The sequence below is a fragment of the Chaetodon auriga genome, chromosome 18, assembly GCF_051107435.1.
Source record: "Chaetodon auriga isolate fChaAug3 chromosome 18, fChaAug3.hap1, whole genome shotgun sequence".
NCBI lineage: Eukaryota > Metazoa > Chordata > Actinopteri > Chaetodontiformes > Chaetodontidae > Chaetodon > Chaetodon auriga.
Genome location: NC_135091.1, coordinates 19,055,338 through 19,082,704, shown reverse-complemented (window position 1 = coordinate 19,082,704; position 27,367 = coordinate 19,055,338). Strand labels below are relative to the sequence as shown.

Sequence of the window (27,367 nt, the reverse complement as noted above, 5' to 3'; positions counted from 1 at the left end):
TATATTACACTATTGTGTAGTGAACATGATGATAACAAGGTATAAAGAATTACAGAATTTGGAGCTTTATAAAATTGTTTCATCAAAGGCTTCTTATTTCACTTAATAAGAGCAATTTAAGGCAAGTTGTCAGGCAAACAGCCACTATATATTATGTAGAATGGACCAGCAGAGGTGCAGTCAGTCGTGCCCAGCAGGGGTTACATGTGGGGGTGGTGGGGGGGTGAGAAGAGCAAAGTCTATGATAAGACTCTCCTGAGGGATCAGACAGTCACTGACTGAGGAGGAAGATCCTGGTGTCTCAAAACATCCAACTGAGGACCAGCGTTTCCAGATGTCCCAGCCTGAGCAGCAGAGGATTCAAACAATTATTCTTTCACTTTAACCACCAGTGTGTTCATATCAATTCATTCTGAAACCTTGGTGTAATCACAATGAGACCACCAGCCCTGCTTTTTCAGTAAAAACAATACTAAAACACCTCTGCAAGGACCCCTCCTTTAAGTCTTAATGTAACATATCAGTTTTCCCTTGAAAATGCTAATTATCAGCATTTTAGTACATGTTCCTCTCTTGACCTTTGACCTTGTTATGTAGTATAATTTCAGTCAGCTTTGCAGTAGAAGTGTATCCTTTAAACTTACCACTGTACGTCCTGCAAACACAATGAATCCAATAAGCTGACTTACATCATCATTTAGAGTTATTATCGAAATGATTCCTTGAACCTCTTTCATGATATTATGGCATGAACATAATGCTGAGTAATGGGTTAGTGGTGTACATTTTCAGTATTGTCAGACTGAAAAGAATTCTAGAAATTAACCACGCTGGCTGAAAGCAGAGCTGCAGAGAACAAAGCACTTAAGAAACCTCTAAGCATCTATTTAAAGAGCGACAACTTGCATTCAAACAGCCCCTTTAGCTGCCGGGAGGAGGTATGAACATCTACCCCCTGAGGCGGCAGAGAAGCAGGTGGCAGGTTTTTTTTTTTCCAGTCAACACACAAGACTGACATGTTATCGAATTTGTTATCATCCTAATTTTTATTAATAAGATCTGAATTCAAGTACATCGAACTTAGAAATCTAATGGTCATACATCCAACAACAGTGAAACATGTCAACAGATTCAAATGCAGTCAGTTTAGCTTTTCGCTCCGTTCAGGGTGCATGTGCCACTTACCGGGCTCATGCTACCTCCATCAACACGACAGGTTACATCATCACATCATGTGACACAGGGTTCATTTATTCATTCAGAAATGTGGCTTTGGGCACTCCTGGACAGACGTTTGGGACTGAGCTCATACTTGTGTCAATATCCTGGACCTGGACCATAATATGAAAACTACATCAGGATACGATTTCAAAATAAATAAATCACAAAATGAAGGCACGGCCAAAGCAGAGGAGTCACTTCGACTTCAGTGCTTGTGGGGTTGTTTCTGTTTTGGAATGCATAACAGGCAGAATTCTTGCGGATGGGAGAACAGATATAATAAATATTGTTTCAAACAATATTTATTGTTGCTGGAAATTACTAAGCGCAGTGCTTTTCTCTCACAAACCGTCTTCTCCACTGATTCACTGTCAAAGGCCACGAATCAGCAGAATCAGCACGGACTTGTGGACACACACTTCTTTCACGAACACTGTGTCTAAGCTGATTCCACCAGCTGATGGCTACAGTCAGATGGCTTCAGTAGCAGGACTACTGAACACTGACATCCTTGTGCTTTATAAAGGTGTGTTCCTGTTCATTGGTGTCACAGTGCTCACCCAGTCTGGGTTTAAGAAGGACATCTTTGACAGCAATAATACGCCAGCACTTGAATTACATAAACCCTCTTCATAATGTGAGGGTACATCTGTATATCATTAAGGTAACATTACAGGCACACACTTCAAGTAATTTCAGGTATAAAGGAGAAGGATTCAGTACTATGCAATCATAAATAAAGTACACATTGTCAAATGTGATTTTAAAGTCTCTCAAAAACTCTTGGAACCATTCAAATGTTTTGAAACACTGTGACTGTGGAGGCTGGTGTACATTCACAATTAAAGAAAACCAAAACATTTAATGGTTCTTGCATATAGAATTCCACATTTCAGCTCCTGAAATGTGCTCAGGCTTTATGTGAAATTACAAAAATATACAAATATGATCTCAAACATATCTTCTGTTGGTAAAAAAAACCAAACAAACAAAAACTAAATTCGTATTCTATATGCTTTGGATAAATCGAGGTATCTCTGAGTATCAGGATGACGGTACACACGGTGGCTCTGCTATGGACTGGTGCTTACGTGGGTCTAAAAGGGCTCAACATTCCATCAAACGGGGGATCTACTGGTCTCGAGACTGCGTAATCCTTTTCAAATCGAGGAGACTCACTAAGCTGCTTCTCTCCTGCTGCTAAACTGGCTCACCTTGATTGTCTGGCGTGTACTTAAAATACAACTGCAACCTAATCTAAACAGGACGATGTAAGGCAACTGAGACACGCGTGTCTCAGCTATCAGCATGTGACATCGCATGCTGACACAGCAGTTACTGTCTGTTGAAATGGGATGCAGGTAACGTGTGTTAACTGCACTTGATGTGGGCAGAACATGGCCAGGGGGTCCGACCATACCGACTCAAAACACTGAACACACACACCTCTCTCCTTCCACAATGACGATGGATGACTTCACATGCTAAAATGATGATGGTCAAGAATTCTGATTCCAAAAATCACGACAATGACGAGAATATTCAAACTACACGCTATCACTGAAATCAGTCACAAACTGGCACTGACGACAATCTGGATTTAAAGAGAAAAATAAAATAAAAAGACGGGCACTTACAAAGATGTTTACAGTACGAAATTACCGGAGATGACACAATCGTCTTTACCCTCGAATATATCAAGTTTCTGCCGAATGGAACATACATGGGTCCATCTCAAAGGCGTCGCTACGTGATTCAGAGCAGTGCTGTGCTTCAGTCAGGGCAGTCATATGAGACGGGGGGGCTGAGGTAAACCCATGAACCAGAGTGGGCTCCATGTTTACAGAGCTGAGACGTTTGCACTGTAAAACATAAAGCTCATGAAAACCGCATCCCACACAGTACCAGCTCATCGGAGGACCGTCGGTCAGTGAGGCACTTCATGACTTCATGGGCTTTTGCATGACCAACATTTCCATGATGGAACAGGCAAACTTATTTCTGGCGAGATCCTCTCACCTCAAAATCATATGGACATCTTTGCCAGGGGCTCTATGTGTGGTCTCTCTGTACCATTGTGAGTTTAATCCAACAGCACACAGAGGCTGCGTCCAAAATCACACCTCATTTACGATACAGTGCACCATACTTACTGTCTGCAATTGCATGTCTTCATATTCTAAAAGGACATACTACATAGTACCCTTCAAAACTCCAACAATGGAACAAAAATAATACTTCACGCTAACAATCCCGGAATGTGTTACCTGGGATCTTAGGGATGTGAACTGAGCAGCTGTGTGACACACCTGTCAGCGAGGACGCAAAACGACGACTCCAGAGTGGCCACAATCTGATCCACTGCTAACTTCAAAGTGAATTCATGAGTGTGCATCATACAGGGAGTAGTGAATGAGTGAACGACGGCGACTCGTGAGGGGATTGTTGCACATTGTCTGTACACGAGCCCTTAAAGGGCAGGACCCAGTGGATGATGTTCGCTGCCTCTGTGGGAACAAACAGAGCGTGCATGTGGAGACAGCAGCAGTGCACACTGAGTGGACTGATATCTCCTCATGTACTGTTGGTAGGAACATGGTGAAGGTAGTTAAGGATTTACTGTGCTCCACTGAATTTAACCGAGACTATCAGATGCTGCCTCTGCTCTCATCTCAACACGCTGCGTGTAGTAGCAGCTAGCGGGCGACTATTAGTATTAAACCACGGCCGTGTGAAGACACGACACTGTCACAGCAGCACAGACCCGTCCTGCCTTCCATTAAACTGCAGTCTCTTTTCTTTTATATTCTCTTATACATAGTCTGGGATTTTGTGGTTCTTCCCCTACAAAAATAACACATTTTACATCTTGTATCTATTAACTACCTGACTCTTGTTAAACAGAATGACTGGATCCAGTCACAGTAGCTCAGCGTGCATGAGAGCTACTCATGCTAACGTCAAAGCACAGGACAAACCCAGAGCCTGTGAGTGCATCGGGGGGGTGGCTTACTGTCACTAATGGAGATCAACTGATTCATTTTTTCTTTGATTGTTGCCGTTCGGGCTCTCGATGCTCAGTTCCAGTCTGGCAAAAGTTATGATTTCCAGTGTTTCTTTGAGAGAAGCAGGTACCAATGAAACACCCCTTCCCCACGCAAAAAAGTCCATAAGCCTTTTCTCAAATAAGATTCAACTGATTTTGTCATTGTAAAACAACAATACCCAAACCTGGTGCTGCAGACCTTCAGGACATCGTACTTACTGATGGACTTCACATCTATGATCTGTCTTTTTGCACTTCCCCACAAGGAAGCTGACGGTACAGTGGCTGAGGGTCAAAGTGTCTATGTGTGCGTGTTAGTAGGAGGAGGGCAAAACCGATCACAAGGCCGTCTCCTGAACCGTGTGATCCGACAGCTGGCACGAGGGCAGAACGATCCTCGTTTCCAGGTCCTCCTCCTCTGTTTGTGCTCTGTCACTCTCTGTCTCTTTGTCCTCTGTGACTGTGTCCTCTTTGCAGTAAGCCGCTCCGTTGGTGTCTTTCTGGGCCATCTGATAAGGCTGCGCGTTGGTTAGTTTGGGCTGGTCAACAAGGATAACATTGAAAGCTCAGGCTACAGTGAACCAAAGAGGAAAACACACAGAGGACAGAGTGGAAACGCTGTGGGAGGTTACCTTCTGAGCCAGAGGAGTGACGCAGCAGAGCTTCTCTCTGTAGCGCTCGGGCAGAAAGAAGAGCAGCGTGCCCAGGACAGGAAACACCGTGCCGGGGGTCAGCTCCTTCTCCTTCATAGGTCCTGACATGTGCACAGACACATGGAAAGTACCGCAGTTTATTGAGCGGATAATATTTGGTTTATTTTGTGATGTGTCGTATGTAGATCTGTTGAAAGACATGTTTATGCTGAAACGATGTACAAGTAGTATGTCTCTTGTTGTGTTGGTTTGCCCTCTTATGGACAAAATGAAATAACCACAATAAACCAGGATGACACACTCCAGTGGAAAATCACATGAAGACCAACTACAGACTGGCTACTGTACGTATAATATCAGGATGTGTGTGTTCTACAAATGATGCTAATCTGAGAATCTGTTCACATTTTAATGTACTGATTTATGCCAAGCTAACTAAATCTCAGCCTGGGAAGCCCTCAGTGAGCAAGCCTGCCAAGTTCTTGCCAATATTAAACAAATGAGATACTCAAGCAGGATTAGAATGAGAGCTGCTCACTCCACGACCATAATATGTGTGCACTTGTGTCTTTATCGCAGTCTGGCCTGCTGTCTACATGCATAACTGACATGAAAATGATATTCTGACTACTGGCAGCCCTAAATAAACTGGACATGACCTGTGGTTCCAACACTGTTTATAGGACTTTCTGATTCATTCATTAACGTGACTCACTGCAGATGGAATTTTCATGACTTGTAGTGTGATGTAAATCCAGATGTTGCAGTGGCAATCGGGTCATTGGTGATCAGGTGATATGGTTGGTTATGAAGCTGATGTGAAAAGTTTGTGTACCTGTGAGCAGGCTGACGATCAGACCCACCACCACCACAGTGGCTGAGTTGTGAGCACTGTACCACATGTAGGACAACGAGTAGAGCGCATCCAGCCCCGTCGGCCTGAAGACAGAAGATCAAAGACAAAGCAGCGTTAGACCGATTCTTTTTTTCATGATCGGCTGTCGTGTGATTCAACATCTGTAGCGTATCTGTGTTCGGTGAAAGTAACGGAGCCAGTGCATACAGCACCTATAGGATCAGTTCTTGGGATTCAGGCGTTACCTCGGCTTGGCTGTGGCGGCGGTGGCCAGCGTAGTCATGACAGTGGTGGTCATGTTGTCAAACAGGGGCAGAGCAGTGCTGTTGAGTGGTGGCAATGGGGCGGGACCAGACATGCGCATCACAAAGCTGCCAATGCCGACCCAGAAGGCCATGGCGAGGCCTGCGACTAACCCGACCACTGCACCCTGAGGAGGTAACAGAGGAGAACAGCTGCAACACCAAACGTGTAGTCGTGTGTGACTGTGTGACTCACGCCAGTGTGATGTGAAATGCTGAGACTGTGTTATTGCCATGCCTGTATTATCATTTACATGTTAGCATATCCAGACAAACGCAAACGAGAATGGAGACAGAATAACATCACAAATTAAAGGACTCACTATTGGATTTGCCCAAGGGAAGAACATTCCCAGACAGAAGAGGCCCAGCAGAGGACCACCCACCATCCCGAAGATGCTGAAGGCTGCCTGAGGGCGTAGAGGACAGAGAGCGTGACGCTTTGTTCAGGTGCTCATAACGTCTGTGCTTTAACTGTACTGTCCGGCTGCATAACAGCAACAAAAACACTGCCGGTGATTTTTTTCCTAAATAAGTCTTTCAAAGACGCATTTTTGTGTGTAACTCAGACTGTGAATATTCCGTTACCTGCAGCACAGATCCCATTAGAGAGGCGAGGTAGGCCATAGCCAGACACACCAGGCCATAGGACAAAGCTGTGGACAAGCAGATGAAAGAGAGATGTTTACTGTTCACATCTGCAAACTTACCCCCCATGCGCAACATTTACTGAGGAAGAAGAACAATTAAACCGCTCGTCTTACCAAGTCCCTTGGACAGCAGCGTGGCTTTAGCTTCAGACATGTTTGGAAAATGAGGTTTAATCAGGTCCTCCATGGTTACTGTTGCGAGGGAGTTAAAGGCTGATGAGATGGTGCTGCAGGAGGACAGAGAAAATGGGAGTGAAGGAATGACTGGGACTTTAGAGCACGTTACACGGCTGTCCGCTCAGCAGAGGCCTTTCAGGACAGTGTACGGATGCTGTAGTTGGGAAGTGCAGGAAAATTAGCAAAGAGCTGAATGAAACGAAACTTCTATGAGAGCCTTTATAATGTGCAGTAACTAAAATAAATAATAAAAAAAAAACACTGTATGCATACTTTGGCTGTGTACTTCTGTGGCACTCTCTGCCATAGAAAGACTGTTCACTTGAAAGTAAGAGGGGGAGTGAAAGCTGGCTTGTGAGATAGCAGAGTGCACTATTTGCATTTTTTAGGTACTGCGTGGGGTCTGTTGACAAAAAAAAAAAAAAAAATCTGCCTAAAAAGACAAAATGAAATCACTACAACCCATCTGTTTTTTTTTAGTTTACTGGCCAGCCTGAGAACTTCCAACCCTTTTCTCTCAGCTTCACTGCTCCTGCAGGTGTTCACTGCTCTCTGCCTTTGTAGGGCAGAACAGCTCTGAGGCTTTGATACTAAGCACATAAATTGCCTGGGTTTATTCTATTGGAATGAAGCAAGAGATTATAAAATACTCGGATGAACTAAACAACCAGCAACAAAAAGCAATGAAAAAACAGGTAGAAGTTCAAGGACTGTATCGCAGCTTGTGAATCAGCTTTATTGTTTTATAAACCTGGCTTGTAACAAACTACCTGGTGCCTTGCTGACACAACCGGCAGCAAGCAAGCCACTCAGCAGTGGATGATCCTTTACTTAAAAAGTCTGTTTTCCTGGGTTATTTACCTGAGAGCTCCACTGAAGAGACAGGCCACAAACAGTCCTGCGAGCCCGGGCAGATCCTTGAACACATCCATCACAAAGTACAACACCATCTGCACAAACACAGCAGCATTAGGATGTACCTCCAGACCCAAGAACAACAAAAACACTGTCTCTTCACTACAATTTGGCAAATCATGAAGGCAAATGAGTGTTTACCTGGTCATTAGTTTGGACGTAGCCCTTGTCCAGAGGGCTGTCCTCTCCATAGCGAGCAAACATGACCAGACCCATCAGACAGCCTAAGCTCAAGACAATCTGCTGGCATGGGAACACCACGTAGCAGGACCTGGAAGGACATGGCACGTCACAACATAAACACTGAATACTTGAGAACTAAGACAGCACTTAGTATAAACAGTCTGTTTTTAAGATGACAGGTGCAGCTCAACTTGAAGTCTTTGACCTAACGTGACCTGCATCATGCATAGCTCTACATAAATGACATCATAAACCAGCAAGGCTTAGCCATGCATGTTGTGAGCCACTGGTGGTACTCACATGATGGCCTCTTTCTCAGTGCGTGAACTGAGGTATCTCTGGACCTGGGCCTGGTTGACCCCGTACAGAGCCAACATCAGGAAGATCCCCCCCACACCCAGAGTCCAGAAGGTGTGGCGCTCCAGAGGGTCGGGGTTCAGGCTGCACAGGCAGAGAGTGAATACAATCTGAATGTTTGAATATTGAGTCTTTGGCCATACTTTCATAAACACAACATGTAAATGTGATGAAGAAAACTTAATTCTACTGCACTTCAAGTATGCTGACTACTCACTCTAGTCCGGCAATGCGGCTACCGTTGACTGCTATCCTCCACACCTCTGCTATGCCCCCCGCCTGACTGGCGCCCACCACGATGACCGCCAGCTGGCCCGCAAACATCACCACCGTCTGGAACACATCGGTCCACATCACGGCCTTCAGACCCCCCTGGGACACAGGAGCAGTGGATTCTCTTTAAATTCCATAATGATCAATATTAAAAACTACCTGTCGTGGTCTGCATGGATCAGAGCCGTCACACACTGACAACAACAACAACAACAACAACAAACACAAATATATTAGTTTCTGTTTGAATAGATTAACTTCCATTTACTTATTTATATGTTGTTGTAGAAAAATAGTTGACTTTGATGAAGTTAACACCGGGCTTGGGAAAAGATTTAGGGACTCACCAGAGTCGTATATAAAGTGCACACTAATCCCATGGCCAGCACTGCCCCCCACAGGTCAAATCCTGTCACTGCAAGCGAATGAAACGAGACCATTATCGGGTTACTCAATTACACAGGTGAACATTACACAGCTAGAACACGTGCTGTATATCTGTAACTGTTTCATGGTGGAGTAAAATATGGTGTGTTGCAAAATACACGCCGTTTACCTGCATTGAGTGCCAAGGCCGGAGCATACAGGACCACCCCCATGTAAATGATCTGCACAAAAGAAAAAAAAAAACAAAAAAACATTGCAGGACAGGACGAGTCACAGAATCAGAGCTGAACTCAGAGGTCATGTTTTGGAGCTAGCTGACTGACACGTGTCAGACTATGCCCTGCTGTAAAGCATTCTGTGAATTCAGAGGGGTCGGCATGCTCAGAAAATACATGTGACCTACACACAGTTCAGTAATACAACCATCTGCACAGTTAAACTTTGAGCAACCCACCATGGGTCACTGTTCACACACACCTATGGGCTCATTTTGGGGAATTTACTTCTTTATTGATTTGTTTTTGTCATGTCATCAATTCATGGCATGACTGCACACTGTTGATTTTTTTACTGATGGAAGTACAGATGCTGTCAACCTCATAAAGGAAATACACACTGCAATAGAAACTTTACAAGAGTCAGTGTGACATTTTCAGTTTCAGTAGTCAGGCCGTCCTATAATTGGCTGATTGGCATTCTTTGCTGTATTATTTCTAAATGATCAACAGCTGTTTCACATCTAAGCGTGACTCTCCACGGACAAAAACTTTTTCTTGATTTCTAATCAAATAACTGGTGACACTTGGAGCTGATGAATAGCTCAAATGATTCATGTCTTCACTAAGTAGCCATTTAGGTAAGATTAGCAGCAATTAGATGCCTGAGCCAAACAAGTGCTGACAAAAGCAAGCGTACAAAGAAAGTATGATAAAGATACCATCTGAAAGATGAAGGTCACAGTCCCACATATGCGAACCGTCTTGTTAAAGCGCAGCTCCAGATACTGTTGAGGGCAGAGAACGTCACAAAAAACATAAAATAAACAAACTCAAAAGGCTGATTAAAATATCATCTCAGAGTCTTTGTGTGATACACGGTCAGTGCTGTGGATGCTTAATCTCTGGATCACTTTAGATCCACATGAAAAGAAAACCTGCCTGTAGATAAAGACCCTTGAGACAGGACATTACTTCTTGTTGAACATCAACATGTCAAGGATGAGCAGATAAGAGGACATAAGCTCTGAGATCATATTGGAGACAGACAAAGCTGGGAAAAACAGGAGAAGTGTTGGCAGGGTGTAAAACAGAAAAACGGGTAGACAGAGAAAAGAGGACATCACAGTTAAGGAATGACAGAGAAAATACATTTACAACAGGCCATAAATCCACCAAATGATCTGCTACAGTCCTGTCATGTGTGTGTACCTCATAGGCGCTGGACAGCCGCAGTCTGTAGAAGACTGGTATGAACACGTGAGCTGGGATGAGAAGGCCCAAGAAGTAGGAGCATCCCAAGAACCAGTACTGAGTCCCAAAGGTGTACACCTCAGACGGAGCACCCAGGATGGCTACAGCTGACTGGAAAGTGGCCAGCAGGGACAGAGACACAGGCAGGCAGCTCATGGAGCGGTCAGCCATCAGGAACTCCTGGAACAAAAAAAAAAAAAGGCCAGTGTCAGACATTTCTAAAAGACGCTAGAAATTCCAATTTCGTGAGGGACGAAAGCTTGAAATTGTCCCTGCAGTAGGTCTAGATTCAGAGTAACTGTCGGGAGAGAAATGGAAAATAAATCTTTTTCAGCCTACCTGTGTTGTGCGCTGGCGCCCGCCGGAGAAGGCGTAAAAGAGGCCGATGCCAGCCGAGGCCACCAGCAGCAGAGCGAAGATGACGTAGTCCACCGTGGTGAAGTGCATTTGGACGACCTCCCCCATGATGACGCTGGATGTGGGGAGGGGTCGGGGTGAAGGCGGTTGGAAGCACGGCGTCTGGGGCTGATCACGACCTTAAAGAGAGCACTTCACCCATAAGGAGGCTCACTGAGAGCTGGAGGAAGAAAAACAAGCAGAGGCAGTGAGAAGGTGGTGCAGCGGCAGGCAGCAGCAGCATCACTCCATCTTGTCTCAATAAGATAAAGTGTGTTTTGTAACAAACACCGCAACAACAGTAATAGGTTTTTTATCTAGATCAGAACTTTTTATGGACACAGGTTTTATTATTATTACTGCACCAGTAATAAAACTGTTTCAAGAGCATTGTGTTTATTGCAGTAGAGTCACACCACGGTGGTGCTACGTGGTGCATGGGGAAAACAGAAGACGCAAAAGTGGCGTGACGTCTTCAATTTTTTATCCGCGTTTAGACGAGCGTTCTCAGCAGGAATTGTTTGTTTATACGAAGACGCAAAAGTGGGCGAATTCGATTGGATATGCATGCCAGGCCGCTAGGTGGTACTGTGATAGAGCGGCAGTATGTCCGCGAGCATTCGCAAAGTTGTCCATAGTATAGTATAGTGTCCTATAGTATCCGTATACATTCTATACAATTGTTGAAATGACTCTTGTATGTTGACTACAGCTGCTAGCACAGCTTGAACATCGGTGGGATCCACGTAGTCAGACATATTGTTTGTTGTTGTTTTACTGGCTTGGCGCGTTGAGTGTGACGTAAGGTGTTAGGTGTAGTTGCTATGCGACGTGACGCGACGTGGTTTTGCGCTTCTTGCCGTTTAGACGGAGACGCAACCCGAGTCGTCTTCAAAACTCTGCACTCTGGAAGGCGTCTTCAGATTTTTGCGGTTTCAGACCTCGACGGCGCCGTCGCCGTGTAAACGAAAGGCACTTCCGATAAAATATTTTGTCGTTTTCATTCGCAATCGTCTTCGTATAAACGGGGTCTAAGAAGAGCTACAGGAGGACGGAGACATAGAAGGTCTGAAATATAACGTTCATTGCAATCAGAGATCCTTCACTTTTTAATTCAAAACATGATTTACACAAAGTTGATATCGTACTGGAATTGTAAGTCTGTCTGGTGATTTCCAAACTGGTTTGGCCTGATGTTATCCTGCAGCGCTGTCAGATGAGCTCAGGTGCTCTCAACTCTACCCAACATGTTCCAATGTGTTTGAACTGATTTTAAAACAGAACACTATCAAATTACATAAAACTTTGGTATTATTAAGATATTTTTTCAAACAGTATACAGTGATTCTGAAATTGTTGACATTCAGGCTTGGTCTCCACCCCCAGCAGCTTAGTCCCTGTAGCCTTCTATTTTGGCTTCTGTGCTCACATGCCAACAACTTTTCATGCACTCTTAATGGCAGCACCTGCTGTCCAAGTATTAAGGTGTTAATTAAGCACATTTTCATAATAATAATAATAATAATAATAATGAAAAATCAAAAAACACTGAAGACATCAGGAAAAAAAAGAAAATGAATTGCAATAGAGATGAGACAGATGAAGTGAGGTGTACGAGAAGAAGAGGGCAACAAGAAACAGAATGGCTGCATGAAAGGCCCAAAGAATGTGAGCAAATATAGCAGTGACTCCGCTTCTGTAGTCCAAAAGTATATCTAATCTGAAACAAGTCTGATTTTGATGCTGCTGCAACCAGTCAGCAGGGACTTTGTCGTATCTGTAAACTGTTGCACATTACTTTAAATGCACACACACAGAACAGTCAAGTGTGAGGATAAGATGTGTGTCAGGGCACAATGACCACACAGTCCAAAATAAAAAGCCGCACTAATCTTTTGTCAAAAAACAGAACAAATTCAAAACTAAGGCATTAGCGCAAGTGTTTTAAAAGTCACATCATTTTTTGCTTCTAGCTTAAAAAAACTATTGAATGTTCTACATCTGAAATAACACCATCCCAGTAAAACAGCAGCTTCACAGCAGGTTTCTGTCCTGCAGTAAAGACACAGTTTAAATGAGAAACAGGAATGCACATTTACCCTTTCCTTCACAGTTACACACATATGCACCCAGTCACCTGCATACTCAACAAAAACACACATTTTACATTCCCAATCTACTTTCAACAGCCACAGTGAGCGCTGTGTTATGTCTGTGTGTGAGTCACAGCTGGACAAAACAACCTGATAATTACAAAATGCAATTCCTAAGTCGGAAAACAAGAACAAAAACAGCAAAGGACTTACTGTGCCTACTGAGCTCAGGCTGCTGCTGCTGCTGGCTGGCTGACACACACTGGCCACACACTTAAGGCTCACGGGAGGGGAGTATCTTTGTCACAACCTCCAATCACAGTCACTGTGGAGGCAGAGGAGAAATTCAGCAAAATCATTTACCGAACACGCAAAAGAAAAAGGACCCAGCACAATATTGTTACAACTGATCCGAAACCTGCGCAATGTTTTCCAAACACTGCTGTTTCTTTTCTTTGGGTACAGATCATTTCAGCCAAACAAAACCCAATCCCTCGCTATATTTTTACAAGATATACATGAGCGTGTTCTTTTACAGTTTTCGCTTTAGGGGGCATGTTTTTGTTGTCAAAACTGAAGACAAGTTTTTGAGCTCCTCGCCGTGCTGAATCTGAAAAGACCTGTCAAATGCCATGACACACAAGTCCATCTTCTCTGTCGGTGTGTTGTGCTGACGACTCCGACTCTACTTATGATGGGGAAGAGCAAAGGGTCAGCTGACTGCAGAGAGCTGGGAGAGTGAAATGAGGTGAAAAGGAGAGGCGGGCTAAAGGAATGAGGAGAGGAGAGCTTTGAGCAGCAAGGTAAGTGGAAAGGAAAAGAAATGATGGGGAGGTGGGCAGCAGCAGAGGATTACAAAAACACAGGTAACGCAAAGGATGGGAAAAGGGCTGTGCATAACTTTGACATAATAACGTAAATACAACTATTCTAAGTGTTTTGAGGGGCATTTTTTGCCTGGACGACGGGAACAAGTGAGACAGAAATCCAACAAAGGTCCCTGTGCAGACTCACACCAGGGACTTTGCAGTGAATGGTCAGTGTCATCTGAGCTAGAGCAGAAGCCCATAATGTACAAACGATGACAAAGTGCCACTCAAAAACAGCTTAGAATTTCATTATGGGAGTTCCAGCTCCCAAATGATTTCTCAAATGATGATTGTCTCAAGCTGAACGATTTGTGCATAATGGCCAGTGTGTGTGTGTGTGTGTGTATGTGTTTGATGCATTTCAAGTTAAACACGCTTGTTCTTCAGAGGGCCATGTGCTGGAATGTCAGGGAGACCCAGGACCACAAGAGATTAAAGCTTTGCTCTCACACAAGAACGACTTTCACACAGCCAACTGTTGAGCTGTTGTTCAGTAAGGCCCTTCATCAGCCATCTTCACACTCTGGCAGCTGTAAATGGCAGAGAAGGCCAACTGTTTCAAAAACAAGAGGAAAAAGATTTGGGCATTGGGTGCAGCTTGCTCTGGCTAGAGTGCTTGGCTGTTGCCCTTTTGGGTCAGTAAACTTTGTCTCTGTGGTAACCAAAGAACAACTGTGAGGATTTGATGTGTGAGATGGAGTGTGTGAGGTTATGTTTGTATGTGTGTTCATCAAACGTCAGCAGTGTTCTGAAGTGACAGGCCTGTCTGTGTGATACTGGTGCCGGTTTGATCAAGGACTGGCCGGGACATGTGATGCTATTAAATCCCATTCTTATCATTATTGCTTATAATCTCTAAACTACCTGAGTATGACTGGTTGGGAACAGGCACAAGTGCAAACGTGTCCATCACATGGATGTTTCAACAGATAGAATGCAGCTCTGTAACTACACAGAATGTGTCAATTCAGAGGGAAGCTAACTCATTATGACAAGCCACTGCTACTACACCAGTCTTCTGTAGATGCTATGTGCTGCAGTTCAAAGCATGCTAAGAAAAGTATTTAGCAGAATTAACGTTTGCTGCAGTGCTTGTTAGTTAGGCCTATGTATAGTGGACACCTTGGTCTGCTGTCTCACAGAAAGCTTTGCTCCCACTGAGAGTTACAGGATTGGAGTTGACAGCCCTTTGTTGCACTGCTGGGCAGCAACAATAAAACCCCCGTGATGCCACACCAAAATGGGCAACATCAGAGTAAAAAAAAAAAAAAAAAATGCATGAAAATCTGCCAAGTTACAAAGAGCACTGGATTAAAATCCCTCTGGTGCTGAAAAGAAAAGAGGTCCAGCAGCTTCACAGTGTGGGAAATGGAAAATTAGTAAGGTAAAGCTACTTAAAATGCCAAACTGACATGTGCCTGTGTGGTTACGGTGTGGGACACTTCATGTCACTACAGTACACCTTGAGTGTGCAGCAGGAGTCTGAGGACACAAAATGCTTTAAAACTTGACTTATATATAACTTATAGTCTGCTTGAAAATGACAAGGCAAACCAATGGCATGAAACAAAGTTCACCCATTTCAAACAGACACCGTCACTTAATGACAACCAAAGCAAACTTAGGTAAGCTATTAGGTTAAACACACATCCCTGTATAATGTAGACAAAGTAATGTAGCTGTAGTACTATAAAAATACCAAACCAGGCTAAAATAACAGTAAAGTTATTTCGATAATCATTCACAGTGAAGTCAGAGATAACTGCCATCTCTGCCTGGTCTTTAATGACTCAACCGCTTGTATTTGGCAGAGCACGCGTGATTGGCAGGCCGTTCCTGCCCAGGTTGTTTTGTAATGTTTGTTCCTTTCAAAGTTTTCACCTCTTTCCCCCATTATAACACGGACTGAAATCCTGTCAGGCAAAGCTGACAGGGCGGTGTGAATGTCTGCAAAGAATCAGCCTCATTTCATAAAATGCAAACTGGATTTGCCCTCACGACCATGGACGGCGCTCTCCCACGGCCAGACCTCAGAGCAGCTTCGCCCAATTGAGCTGACCTTTAAGGCACAGACTCCGTCATGTATAGCCTTACTGTGCCTACAGTCTCTTAAAATGTCAGCTATTCCCATACAACATGACACGGTATGGGAATAGGACACTCATAACTGTAGATACATTTTAGATGAAAGAAAAAAAAAAAAAAAACATGTTCAGCTTGGCTGTGTGGTGTAATGATGTGTGGGCCTGAGGCACTGACTTCATGCTTTCTCCAACAGGATACTTAACAGTAGCCCCAAAGCCTACTCCAGTCTGAACAGTGCACAGCTAATGGCTTGCTGCAATATACAATACTTAGGAATGCTCGATACAAGGGAACATAGCTCACAGCTAGCGATTTGCTTCTGCACGAGCTGGCCTATTTCACTGGATCTTTCCACCGTAAGTGTACCATCACACATGCACAAATGCAAGCAAATGACTATGGCCTGCTGACGTGAAATTCACATCAAAGTTCACTAAAAGTTGAACTCCACACAAGATGTGAATTTGCTCACGTATTTCTCTAATTTAGCGTATGTGTGACGTGTCCTCAGAGTGTGCAAAACAGGCTCATTTATCTCCCAAATCCAACAATATCATGACGCCTCAGCTGCTTGTGTTTTGGTCCAACTCCCTGTGTGCATGTGCGTTAGGGAGTGGTGGTGGTGTCATGAGCATCACAAAACAGACACCACACAAGGAGGTCAGGGAGGCTGTGGTTGCCTGGCAACAGAGGGACAATGATTGTACATTACATGGGGTAGTTTGAGCTGAGCTGGTGGCGCTGGCGCTTTTATCCCCACACCCCCATCTTGTGTGTAAATGGTGGAAAATAGAAGAGCTGCTGTTTGATGGTGAGAGCAGGTGGAGCATGGGAAGGTCTGCAGCTGCAGAGGTCAGAGCGCTGAATCAGACCTGCGCTTTATCAGAGTGATTCAAGGCAAACCACACATTTTCATTCTCCTCATCAGACAACCACATCAAACACTGATCACAGTGTGAGTAGTAAACAGAATATTCTCAGGGATGAAAGGTGGGAACCTGACAAATACTAGCAGATGTCTTCATATTGTCCTTGATAGGAGGATACAGGAATCAGTCTCATTTTGTGTCAGTCAGTGTGCCTTTTCATAATGAAAACAGCAGTTTCATCTCATCTCTGGGTTTTACAAGGTCAGTTTGATAAAATTCAGTGCAATGTGTCCTTTCCAAATGTCATTCATATATTTCATTCACACTTATATCACATATTAAAATATACAGGTCTATAGCCGAGCTAGCAGCTCTGTAAGACGGGACCTGGGCTCTGCAGAGCTTTGACCTACATGCTAATGTCAGCTTGCTAATGTACTGTCACCATGTTTGACATCTTAGCTTAGCATACTGAAAAAATAAAGACATTAATCCATTAAATTAACAGTTTGCTGTTTCAGTGTCAAGCACAAGTACAGCTGAGACTGAGGGGAATGTTAGTTTTGTTGGTATATGGTCATAAACCCAAGGACACTCTGACCTGATGATGGCGCTGTGGTGCTAGAGTAAAACTCAGGGGATCTCCACAGTTATAAGAATTTATCCTGAGGTGGACAATTCAATATTTGAAATAAATTTCACAGCAATCCATCCAATAGTTATTGAGATATTTAACTCGAAATCATGAGCTGGGGAGAAGTCGGGGGATCGACAAAGTCAGGACACACTGTCTGGGGACAACAAAATTTTGTGCAAACTAATCTGGTAGATGAAAGATTTCCCTCTAGAATAAAGCAGTGGACAGACTGACACTGCCATCCCATGCTGCCAGCTTGGCTAAAAAGATACTTTAGGTATAAAGGTTGTTAGCTCTGTTCGAGACGTTGTCATCCACTGCGTGCCATCCCGGACGTTTGCACAGAAGAGCTCAGGGAAGCAGCTGTGCACTGCTGTTTAATGGAGGTGGGGTGGTTAACCAGATGTGCATTTACCAAACCAACCAGTTGTTTATCCTTGGAGTCTTTCCTCTTTTAAAACTAAAAACAGAGTGTGAAAATACTTTCAACCAAGCATTAATCTCATGTTTATTTTTTTGAGTGTGAAATGGACTCATCACTAGCATTTGGGAGGCGGCACGAGCATCGACACAGACCATTCAGTTTACAAGAGAAAATACCTCAAAGATGAAGACTAACTTAAGTGTTTTGGCATGAACTGAACCATGCTTGCTGAAAAAGCTGATTTGTCAGAATGAAACAGGTCCTGTGGGTTGATCCCCATGCATTTTACCAACTACATATAACATGTGTGCACACTCTGCATGCTCACTCTCAGGCACAGCAGGTTGACAGTCATCCTCTTTGGAATTTGTGCAGCAGGGGCTACAGCTCCGCTTGTATCTCAGCGACCCAAAAGGCCAATAATTTGAGTAATCATTAAGCCTTCAGCTGAACCCTGGCCTGCTCTGTGAAATAACTACCGACACCACATAGGTGAGAAACGTAGCATCACAAATTGTTTTCATAAGCTGCAAAGATAGAGAGCAAGTGAGAAGTTAAATATAAAATCACCACAACTGATGTGCTATCATCAGATCTAAAGGCAGTGTTGTGAATGGAGAAACGCACAGGCCGTTGCACTTAAGTCTTTTGTGATAATTGTTGACAACATCAGATAACAAAGGAGAATGGCATCTGGTTGAGGTTTCTGTGTAATCTTTAGCCTGCAGAAGATGTTGCTCATAGTTGATAACTGGGAGGTTCAGCTTCAGATGCTCTGAAAGATTTCACACAAACCCACAGTCACGCCAGGGGAGGTGGAAGTATGTGAATCAGTAAATTTGCTCAACCACATTTGGCAACCAAAAGTAGTGACTTCACATTTCAATCCACCTGCGTCACTCCATCACCTGACAGCCACCAAATGCATCCAGTGCCTGTAAAAATCAAATGTTGCCATAAAGCAGTTTTGGTCATTGATTTACAACATTATCTGCAATACAATCATAAAGATAAAAAGAAATACCAATTATCATGGTGTAAACTGCAGAAAAGTCACTGACATGTGATGGCATCCCAAACCTTTGCTATGTATTGATGACAAACGGTGCTCGTCGTAATGAGGGGCCCGGAAATACTCATTTGTTTTCAGTGCTGACGTTATTGATTAGTTCATTTTAACACCTACAAAAGCACGTTTGCACAATTCTAACAGTCTTGTGGTAAATATTTCACACGGGGTTATCAATCATTATCATATACAACAATGTTGTATACTCGTCTGTCAGGCTCGTCAGTCCTGAAGGCTGCGCGTCAATTAGCATCTCGTGGGATTCAGTTTCAACAGCCTCGTTCAAAGCAACAAGTAAATATTAGCTTAACAAGAGACACGGAAAGGATTAACGTGAACTAACGCCAGCGAACTCACTGAATGTCTGTTTGGCTGAAAGGTCAGACGACAACCCCCCACATAATCACAAGCCAAGCTCCCTAGCCTTGCACTGCGTGTGTAGTCATGTGTTGGCCGTTTAATTTAGGAACATGTTCGTATTCCAGTGTAAAACGTGAACACAGACGTGCTGCCGATTTGGCTAATTCCGAACAGTCATTCATTTCAGCTGCCTGGTGTTTGAGCTAGCCGAACTGCCTTACGTTTGCTAACGTCACGTTAACCAGCCGTTCAGACACATTAGCAAATGTACACATTATTTACTCTCAGCCTAAAGAAACGAGCGCAAGAAAGAACCGGCTTACAAACCTGGCTGATATGTCACCATGCGCCCACATGGTCCGTCAAACTTTCCTCTGCTACCGCGTGAGTCGGCGCGAAACTGATATCCTCAATGACGACGACACGCACCAAAAGTGTTTTAATGCTCATTCGTTATTATTTGGTAATAAACAAAAGAGGCTTACCTTTGACCACCGGTCGCTGCCAATATACTGAAGCCTCGGTACATCACATCGGTGCCGACTATTAACGCGGTCAGCCGCTGACAGACCGCCCATTCTCCTTGACACTAGGTGGGTGCTATGTTCACGTGTTCCTCGTAAACTATAACTGCTGTGTTCGACGTAACGTTACCACACCTGCGTGGTTTGAGTCGTTTTGGTTTTAAGTATGCCCACAGTCCCTGTAGTAAGTGTGTATTGGTGTGAAGTGTTGGTGGTTTCGTTTAAAGCCTGTTATTAGCCTATGTCAGGTAGAAAAGAAAGTATTCACATCAACACGCAAGTCACTATACTGCGGTTTTACGGTTATTGTCACTGAATCGGTTTGGCCATTATTTGACACATCACACGCTTTGAGCCCTCATCCGTCACATTTCGCAAATCCTTCGAATTCCGACCTTTCCGACATTTTTTGAAAGCAGCACAACACGTCCTGTGGCGGTCTGAAATAAATTTAATTAGTAGTGCATTGGTTTGAGAGCACAAGTTTTCCATTAGGACGAAAATGAAACGGAATTAAATTCTGAAGCCACTGAAGGTGACTCGAGAGCATGGAAGCCGTGTAACTGCTGGAATAATCTGAGTTGTGAAACAGGATGACATCCAGAGGCGAAGGACTCGTTTCAGCGTTCATCATGACGGCAGCCTGCAACCTCCGCTGCGCTGGAGGCAGGAAAACCCGTCATCAGTGATTAATCGCTGCTGATTGATTTGGTTGGTCTGATGACAGTACGCCTCACTCACCCCGCATAACACAGACACACACGGTTATCAGGTTCTTACCTGTTCTCTTCCCCGTCGGAAGCAAATGTGAGTACATTTTGCCTGGAATCTCCTCCACTGTATCCATCTGACCAATGACACGCGTTCACGTTGCGTTCAGGGAACACATCAGCGACATTCATGAAGCGTTCACGACGCCAGCCTCCATTGCTCCCAGTGCGCATTCGTAAAAGCGCAGCTGCATAGGTTGCCACATCTCTCCCCTCCTCCGGCTGGTGACTCATGTGTCTCACTGAATTAATAGTGACACCAGTGTATCACCAGGGGAGAGTTACATCGGTGTCACGTTTTTACACAATTATTATTATTGTTATTATTTTTAAGTCAGGCTCTCATGATGTGTCAAATATATTCGTTATCATTGCAAAAGTACTGAATCATTTTTTTATTGTAAGAACAAACAGTATTAACAGTGAATCACAAATCAACGAATGAATCAGTGTTGAACATATTTTTCTGACTTATATCTTTTCACACTGAAAACTACCGAATGCAATATGTGTTGGCACACAGCCTGTGCTCATCATTCAGTTATTGTCCTTGCATATGTAGCAAGTATTGATTCATCCCTCTGATAACCTGAGGAATATCACATGTAGCAACTGAGGACTCTTTAACAGATGCTATTTTACCATTCACAAGTTATTCAGAATGCTGTTACATTTTCAAAGAGCACCATCAGTCCGTGTTTGGGGGCACTACATAATGTCCTTTGTCAAACATGAGTGCAAAATAAAAAACATCATGGATGAAGTAAGGTTGTCCACTTCAGGTCCCTCTGATGTCTCCCAGTAAGTGTAACCAGAGAATGGGTGTACAAATAAATGTATATTAAGTGTGACTGGGTGAAACCCACAAGCCTCTCTGCCAGAGAAACAAAAAATATTAAATATTTTGTCATCCTTGACATTTGCTCCTCAAGAAATAAAGCATCCTTGAAGTTGCTGCTCCGTGTCCATCTTCCTCAGTTTCTCCTCAGTTCAGTTGTCTGATGATAGAGTTAATGTCTGTACCACGGAATCCAGGGTTTCCCAGGTCCTTCAGGAGCCCGGCTTTATCTCTGGCAGCGTGACGAGCCACTGACAGCTTGAAAGGCAACAGGAAGTTGTTGGCAGCCCGGAAGCCCCTGCCAACTGAGTAGATCTCGTGAATCAGGTCCTCCAAACAGATGATGCCATGTTTACCTGAGAAAGAAGGTGGGGGAGGATGGTGTGAGAAAGATTTTATGGATGGCAGCAGAGTGTAAACGAGACCAGACAGGAAAAAAATCAAGTGTGACAAGCATAAGTTCTGGATGACAACACATCAGGGATTTGGAAAAGTCAGTCATGGTCTTTGTTGTTTCCATACCAATAAAACTTTCCAGTAAATGTGCACACAGCAAATAGTCTATTCTGTAGACAATCACATCCCACATTCAGTCATTTCCAGTGAGAAACATGCCCTCTTCACTCAGAGACTAGTTGTCCAGAGGCGCACAGAGGACTTTTTGAATACAAAATGTGACTTCTCCATTTTATCCTATGAGATCTTTGTGTGAAATATTGTCAGAATTTGCATATGAATTCTTGAGTTACGGCCAAAAATGTGTGTGACTACAAAAATCTAATTAGTTCATCCTTGAGTCCAAGTGAATATTGAGGCAAATCTGAAGAAGTTCCCTCAAGGTGTTCCTGAGCTACTGTGTTCACAACAATGGGACGTCTGTATGTACGTATGTACAGCAGAAGAGCCGGAAAACCCGAAAACATAATGCCTCTGGCAACAGCTGTCGCCAGCATGGAGGCATTAGAAAAAGTCATTCATACTGATGGTCAGAAAGTTCAAACTGTCCAGTATAAAACATGTAAACTGTCACAACCCGATGAAAGTGTCATTGTAAGAAAACACTCTGCACCACCTGTATTATTTACACAATCTGGGTTTGTACATCCTCTTAAGTCAAAACGACGGGAACAAAGTGTTTCAGTGTCTTATTTCTAAAGACAGACCCAAGCACAGTTTAAACAGACTGTCAGAAGGTGTACAATAACTCTTCACGTCCTCCATGTCCTTTCTCCTTGAACACCATTGCATTACGTTGTTTTGAGCTTTTAAAATTGTAGATCTTGGTGTCATAACATTCACATGTGGTATAGTTAATTTTCTAGGTGAAGCACTTGCAATTGTGCAATTCTTCTCTGACAGGTGTGATACAAAGTTTATCATCAGTAAGTATATAGATTTTTTTTTCCTTTTTCATTTAATCTGAATAACTACTCAGTTGATTGCACTCAGACATGACTTTATAATCAACAAATACACGTTCATTATTTGATGACTGAGTGAGTGTTGGTGGTGTGTCCTGCTGTCATTCTGTGGTGCTTAAAGTAAAGACCTACCCATGTGCTGCTCAATGAAGGTGTTGTCTGTCAGAGGAACTCTCCTCCTGCCTATCCTGGTCTGTCCTCTCTTCAGAATGAGCTCACGGACAGACTTCAAGTTGGGAAATCTGTTGGGAAACATTAACATGCATTAATAACATGCAAGAAAACAACAAGCTGAATCCAAGCTCCACTTCGAAGTCACCAGCTTCAGTCACCCGTTACTCACCCCCAGGCCACATAAGGCTCCACCACCTTCATCATGGCCACAGAGGTCTTGTTGATTTTGACGAAGGCCCCGCTGAAGATCTTCCTCAGTCTCAACATCTGGATCACCTTCATCACTTTGGGACTGACACCTTTAATCCTAACAGGAGAGGATCATCCATGTTTACCAAAGCAGAACGCTGTGTGATTACGCACGTTTGGGTTTTTAATAACACGGAAATACACAACCACAGCTGAATTTCCATTCACTGCAATAAACAAGATCTGATTTTGCATCTCTTGTAACATCACATCTTGCAGAGTGAGTTGAGAGTGCATATGTCACTCAAGTAATAAAGTGGGTACTTTCCATCACAGACTCTGTGATGTGACCTTGACAAGTTTTAGTCCTGCAAACAGTAAGATCATCCTTGGGAAGATCTTAAGTTCTTCATTAAACCAAAGTTAAAAACAAGCTGAAATTAATCTTGCTTCCTTTCAGTAACACTTCTTTCTGGAGGGAAGTCAGGAAAATCAATATCCACAGGAGGTAGAAAAACACATTTGACACCTCAAAGAAAATAGCCATGGAAAAGGCAATACAGTCCTAACTAATGGCCCCTTTACCACTCACTATTAACACTCTGAAATCCATGAAACTGAACTTCAAAGTCTGCTGTTAAAACCTCCTGTATGCCTTTGTACTTTAAATTTAGCCTTGGGCGTACGCACTACTGATTTTGTCTAAGACTGACTAGTTCATAAGTACCTAACCAAAGAACAGGACATGTACATTAAAACTGCCCAAACTGTCAACATATCGATCAAACTGATGTCACTGAAATCTTCCATGTGGTAAAAATGTTGAAGCTCCAAAGAAACCAGTTTTAGTCATTCAGCGAAGACAAATAGAAAAAAGCAAAACAATCGCTTTCAGTGTTTCATAAATTTCATAGTAGTGTACCGGTTTGCGTGACCATGATTGGAGTGAAGAATTGTATTTAAACCCCGTCTGAGTGAAAGCACTTACTCTCTGATGCGGACGGCGAAGGCTAGCCTGTTCTTCGCAGGAGGCAGAGGGGCAGGGGGCCTGTGCTCAGATCTCTGGATCCGCGTTTCATCACGGTGCCTCTTGTGACTGTCTTTCAAGAAGTCTTCCAAACGCTTGAACTTTAACGCTTTACCTTTCGATACCTGGAAGAACATAGACATACACATAATTATACAGCAGTATGGAAACATGAGTAGTATGTGCATGGTCTGTGGTATGTGCATATTTTGCACCAAGGCTACATTTAGTTAGTCAGACATTCACCACAGCATAGTTCTAATGCCTTCACCGATCTGACGTCTGAGCATCTTACTGAAGAAACCATACAGCATCATCACTCACCTTTCTCTTCTCAAGCAGTGCGAGCTTGGCTTGTGTGGCTTTGATGGCCTGATACGCTTTCCTCTTTTTCAGGAGATACTCAGGAACTAACTTGATCACTTTTTTTGACCTGATAACAGAAACATACGCATACACAAACAGACCGAGGCACGCTTGAGAAACATGAAATGACAAGCCAGTGACAGCTGTTTACTCTTCTACCTTCTTAAACTGTAAAAGACATGTTGGAAAACAAGCCGTCATCTCTGTCCAAACACACGGAGTTAGCTACAGGCATTTTCAGCTTTTCACTTTGCTGGTGGTAACTTAGTTGCTGACAGCTTAACTTACTAATTTCATGTGTCAAAATGTCCCCAAAAAGCACACATGGCACAGAGGCTATCAGCTACATGCGTACCATTTCAATGACACACAATTAGTTCCAAGTATCGACAAAACATTACGCTAGTTATGTTGCGGCCATCTCTCGGTAATGTTAACTCGCCCCCGTGTGAAATTAAACCCTCTAGAAGCTGCCTTTTCTAACCATCAACCCTCTCAATATAAATCTTGCCCGAATTAGCAACATTCCTATTTCTTAGGCAGAGACGATGCCATACAACTGCACGCAAATAACGAACGGATGGACTTAGATAATAGTAATAATACTTACTCAGCTTCGGCCATGGTGAAATCGAAAAACTAAACGGTCGCTTGGAGATGACGTCACACTCATCATGCTTTATTCTCGGCAGACTGGACGCCGTACAGGCACATCACTGCCATCTAGCGGTAAATAACACATATCGTCACCTTATTAAAATAATCTCATAAGTCATGTTTTTTCAAGTTTTTCAGAAAACTTTTACCAGATGTGGGCAGCATAAACGGATGATTTAGGCAAAAACAAAACAAAACAAAATGAAAACCCAACATTTTTGTCGAAAAATGACTAAGCAATTATTATTTTAATAAGGTGAAGATATATATTTTACCATTTTGTATGTAACGTAGAAGTATATAGATACTGCTCATGCCCAGTGACCTTATTATCTTTCTTATTCAACTATTTACTGTTTATTAACACAGTATACGTATTTGTACACTGGTGGAATGTGTCTTTGAAGCACGTTTATTCAAGTGCTGTACAAAAGTACAAGTTCGAGGTACTTGTACTTTACTTGAGTGTTTCCATTTTATGCATCTTTAAGCTTCTAGGTCACTACATCTCAGAGGCAAACATTATACTTTTTACTCCACCACACTTGTCTGACAGCTTTAGTCATTATTTACTTCTCAAAATACAATTTTTATACCTCACCAGCGTAAACCACGTATGTCCAAATTTGGTGTTTTTCGATTTACATTTTCCTGATAAACGCATTAACTGTTCGCTTATGGGTTTAGCAAACTCTCATAGGCCTGTCTCTAAAGACAAATGCGTCTCTGCTCACCAAAGAGTTTCCGTGTATGGGACGCCGTGAGTTCTTAAAGCTCTCTGTCTGCTACGTTTCGCATCAATCCTCGTTAGTATAGTGGACAGTATCTCCGCCTGTCACGCGGAAGACCGGGGTTCGATTCCCCGACGGGGAGATTTCCTTTTTCAAAAGCTAACCAACATCTGCAAGTGAACAAGCAGCTGCACCTCAGCGCTACCATGAGTAGTGTGCTATAACTTACAGCACTGTCTAACAATTTGCCATAGGGCTTAATTTTAAATACTCACAATAAAAAGTATAGGACAGTGTTTCTGCCCATTTCCATACTTTCCATATTTGAATTTCCCCAGAACTGCAGCCATGTCCGGTGCAACTGGACAGATGACATGGCTGGGGATGATAACCTGGTTCCCCTGTCCTAGAGAGCCTTGCTGCCAAAAGGTGCACCGCCTGTAGCATGGCGGTGTTCCCGCGAGTCATCCCCAGGATCCAACGCACGTTAAGTACTATTTCCGATTCACGGCAAATACAGAAACACATTGTTTCCGCCCGGTCTCGAACCGGGGACCTTTCGCGTGTTAGGCGAACGTGATAACCACTACACTACGGAAACGATGTCTGATTTGAAATGGGGCACATACACAACCGGAAGCAGACCACGAACCCCTCTGTATTAGATGTTATTTTTTTCGTTTTAAGGACCTGTTCATGTAGATATATTTATACAACACATTTCTGCAGCCTCTATATATGTTACCTACATGAGGTGATGATCCTTTCCTCGTTGCAAAGCTGTGTTGGATAGCAGGAGCAGACTCAATGAAGTCTCTCCCAGTACAAAAACAGCTGCGCGTCCACTCAGTTTCTCGAGGTTGAATCATGGGCAACTGGACTTGGTTGTGGAAACTTGAAAACGTTTTACCTCTCATCTAAAGGGCTTATTCATTTGTAACTGACTGGTGGGGAGTCCCACAGGTATTTCACCTATGTACGATCGTCATCACAAAAAATCGTGTTGTCTGGAGGGCTAGAAGGAACCAATATTATATCATATACCGGTGACGTTGCAGACATCCTCGTTAGTATAGTGGACAGTATCTCCGCCTGTCACGCGGAAGACCGGGGTTCGATTCCCCGACGGGGAGAGCTACCTTTTCAACCAGCTGCGGATTATTTATAAATGACATGAAAGTAATACAGTAACAATCAAGCATGTGCTAGAGAGCATTTGATTATAATGCGGTTGAATCAAGCAGCGGCACTTCACCCCAACTCTGTGAGTAGTATGTGGCCTTTCTCTCCTTTTTAATGACAGACATACAGGTTGTGTTTGTGTTAGTGTTTCCACGAAAAAATATTCAAAATGGATAGTCTGAAAAATATTGCTGGGA

General features: G+C 43.4%; 2 protein-coding genes and 3 non-coding genes across 6 annotated transcripts; 2 read left to right on the top strand and 3 right to left on the bottom strand.

Annotated features, from left to right (window-relative positions):
• Positions 1 to 138: 138 nt before the first annotated feature.
• Positions 139 to 20,769, bottom strand: slc5a6a (solute carrier family 5 member 6a). 2 transcript variants are annotated; one of them, XM_076756680.1, is made up of 18 exons: positions 20,596 to 20,769; positions 13,192 to 13,303; positions 10,829 to 11,066; positions 10,448 to 10,669; positions 9,958 to 10,023; positions 9,190 to 9,241; positions 8,981 to 9,048; positions 8,578 to 8,732; positions 8,304 to 8,444; positions 7,962 to 8,091; positions 7,767 to 7,855; positions 6,843 to 6,955; positions 6,667 to 6,734; positions 6,402 to 6,488; positions 6,022 to 6,206; positions 5,756 to 5,859; positions 4,900 to 5,021; positions 1,034 to 4,806 (listed from the first exon to the last, which is right to left on the bottom strand). In XM_076756680.1, exons 3-18 carry the CDS (start codon positions 10,952 to 10,954, stop codon positions 4,606 to 4,608), a joined length of 1,929 nt encoding a protein of 642 aa, XP_076612795.1. In that variant the 5' UTR covers positions 10,955 to 11,066; positions 13,192 to 13,303; positions 20,596 to 20,769; the 3' UTR covers positions 1,034 to 4,605. The 2 variants fall into 2 exon arrangements, with proteins under 2 accessions (XP_076612796.1, XP_076612795.1); XM_076756681.1 differs by lacking the exons at positions 1,034 to 4,806; positions 13,192 to 13,303; positions 20,596 to 20,769 and adding an exon at positions 139 to 344 and having other exon boundaries at positions 10,829 to 11,060.
• Positions 20,770 to 20,938: 169 nt separating this feature from the next.
• rpl7l1 (ribosomal protein L7-like 1) lies at positions 20,939 to 25,275 on the bottom strand. The gene is made up of 6 exons (XM_076757042.1): positions 25,211 to 25,275; positions 24,559 to 24,667; positions 24,196 to 24,359; positions 23,188 to 23,325; positions 22,977 to 23,086; positions 20,939 to 21,779 (listed from the first exon to the last, which is right to left on the bottom strand). Exons 1-6 carry the CDS (start codon positions 25,222 to 25,224, stop codon positions 21,571 to 21,573), a joined length of 744 nt encoding a protein of 247 aa, XP_076613157.1. The 5' UTR covers positions 25,225 to 25,275; the 3' UTR covers positions 20,939 to 21,570.
• Positions 25,276 to 26,058: 783 nt separating this feature from the next.
• Positions 26,059 to 26,130, top strand: trnad-guc (transfer RNA aspartic acid (anticodon GUC)). Its single transcript has one exon. It is a non-coding gene; the product is annotated as a tRNA-Asp (tRNA).
• Positions 26,131 to 26,516: 386 nt separating this feature from the next.
• Positions 26,517 to 26,589, bottom strand: trnav-aac (transfer RNA valine (anticodon AAC)). The gene has a single exon. It is a non-coding gene; the product is annotated as a tRNA-Val (tRNA).
• A 460-nt stretch (positions 26,590 to 27,049) lies between these two features.
• trnad-guc (transfer RNA aspartic acid (anticodon GUC)) lies at positions 27,050 to 27,121 on the top strand. The gene has a single exon. It is a non-coding gene; the product is annotated as a tRNA-Asp (tRNA).
• Positions 27,122 to 27,367: the final 246 nt, after the last annotated feature.

Coding starts and splice junctions, on each gene's coding strand:
- rpl7l1 (XM_076757042.1), bottom strand. Junction 23,326..24,195: donor TTCGCCGTCCGCATCAGAGA/GTAAGTGCTTTC, acceptor CTCTCCTGTTAG/GATTAAAGGTGTCAGTCCCA. Junction 21,780..22,976: donor CTTCATTGAGCAGCACATGG/GTAGGTCTTTAC, acceptor CTTCTTTCTCAG/GTAAACATGGCATCATCTGT.
- slc5a6a (XM_076756680.1), bottom strand. CDS start 10,954: ATGGGGGAGGTCGTCCAAATGCACTTCACCACGGTGGACTACGTCATC. Junction 8,445..8,577: donor AGCCGCATTGCCGGACTAGA/GTGAGTAGTCAG, acceptor CTGCCTGTGCAG/CCTGAACCCCGACCCTCTGG. Junction 6,956..7,766: donor CTCTTCAGTGGAGCTCTCAG/GTAAATAACCCA, acceptor GTCCTCCTGCAG/CACCATCTCATCAGCCTTTA.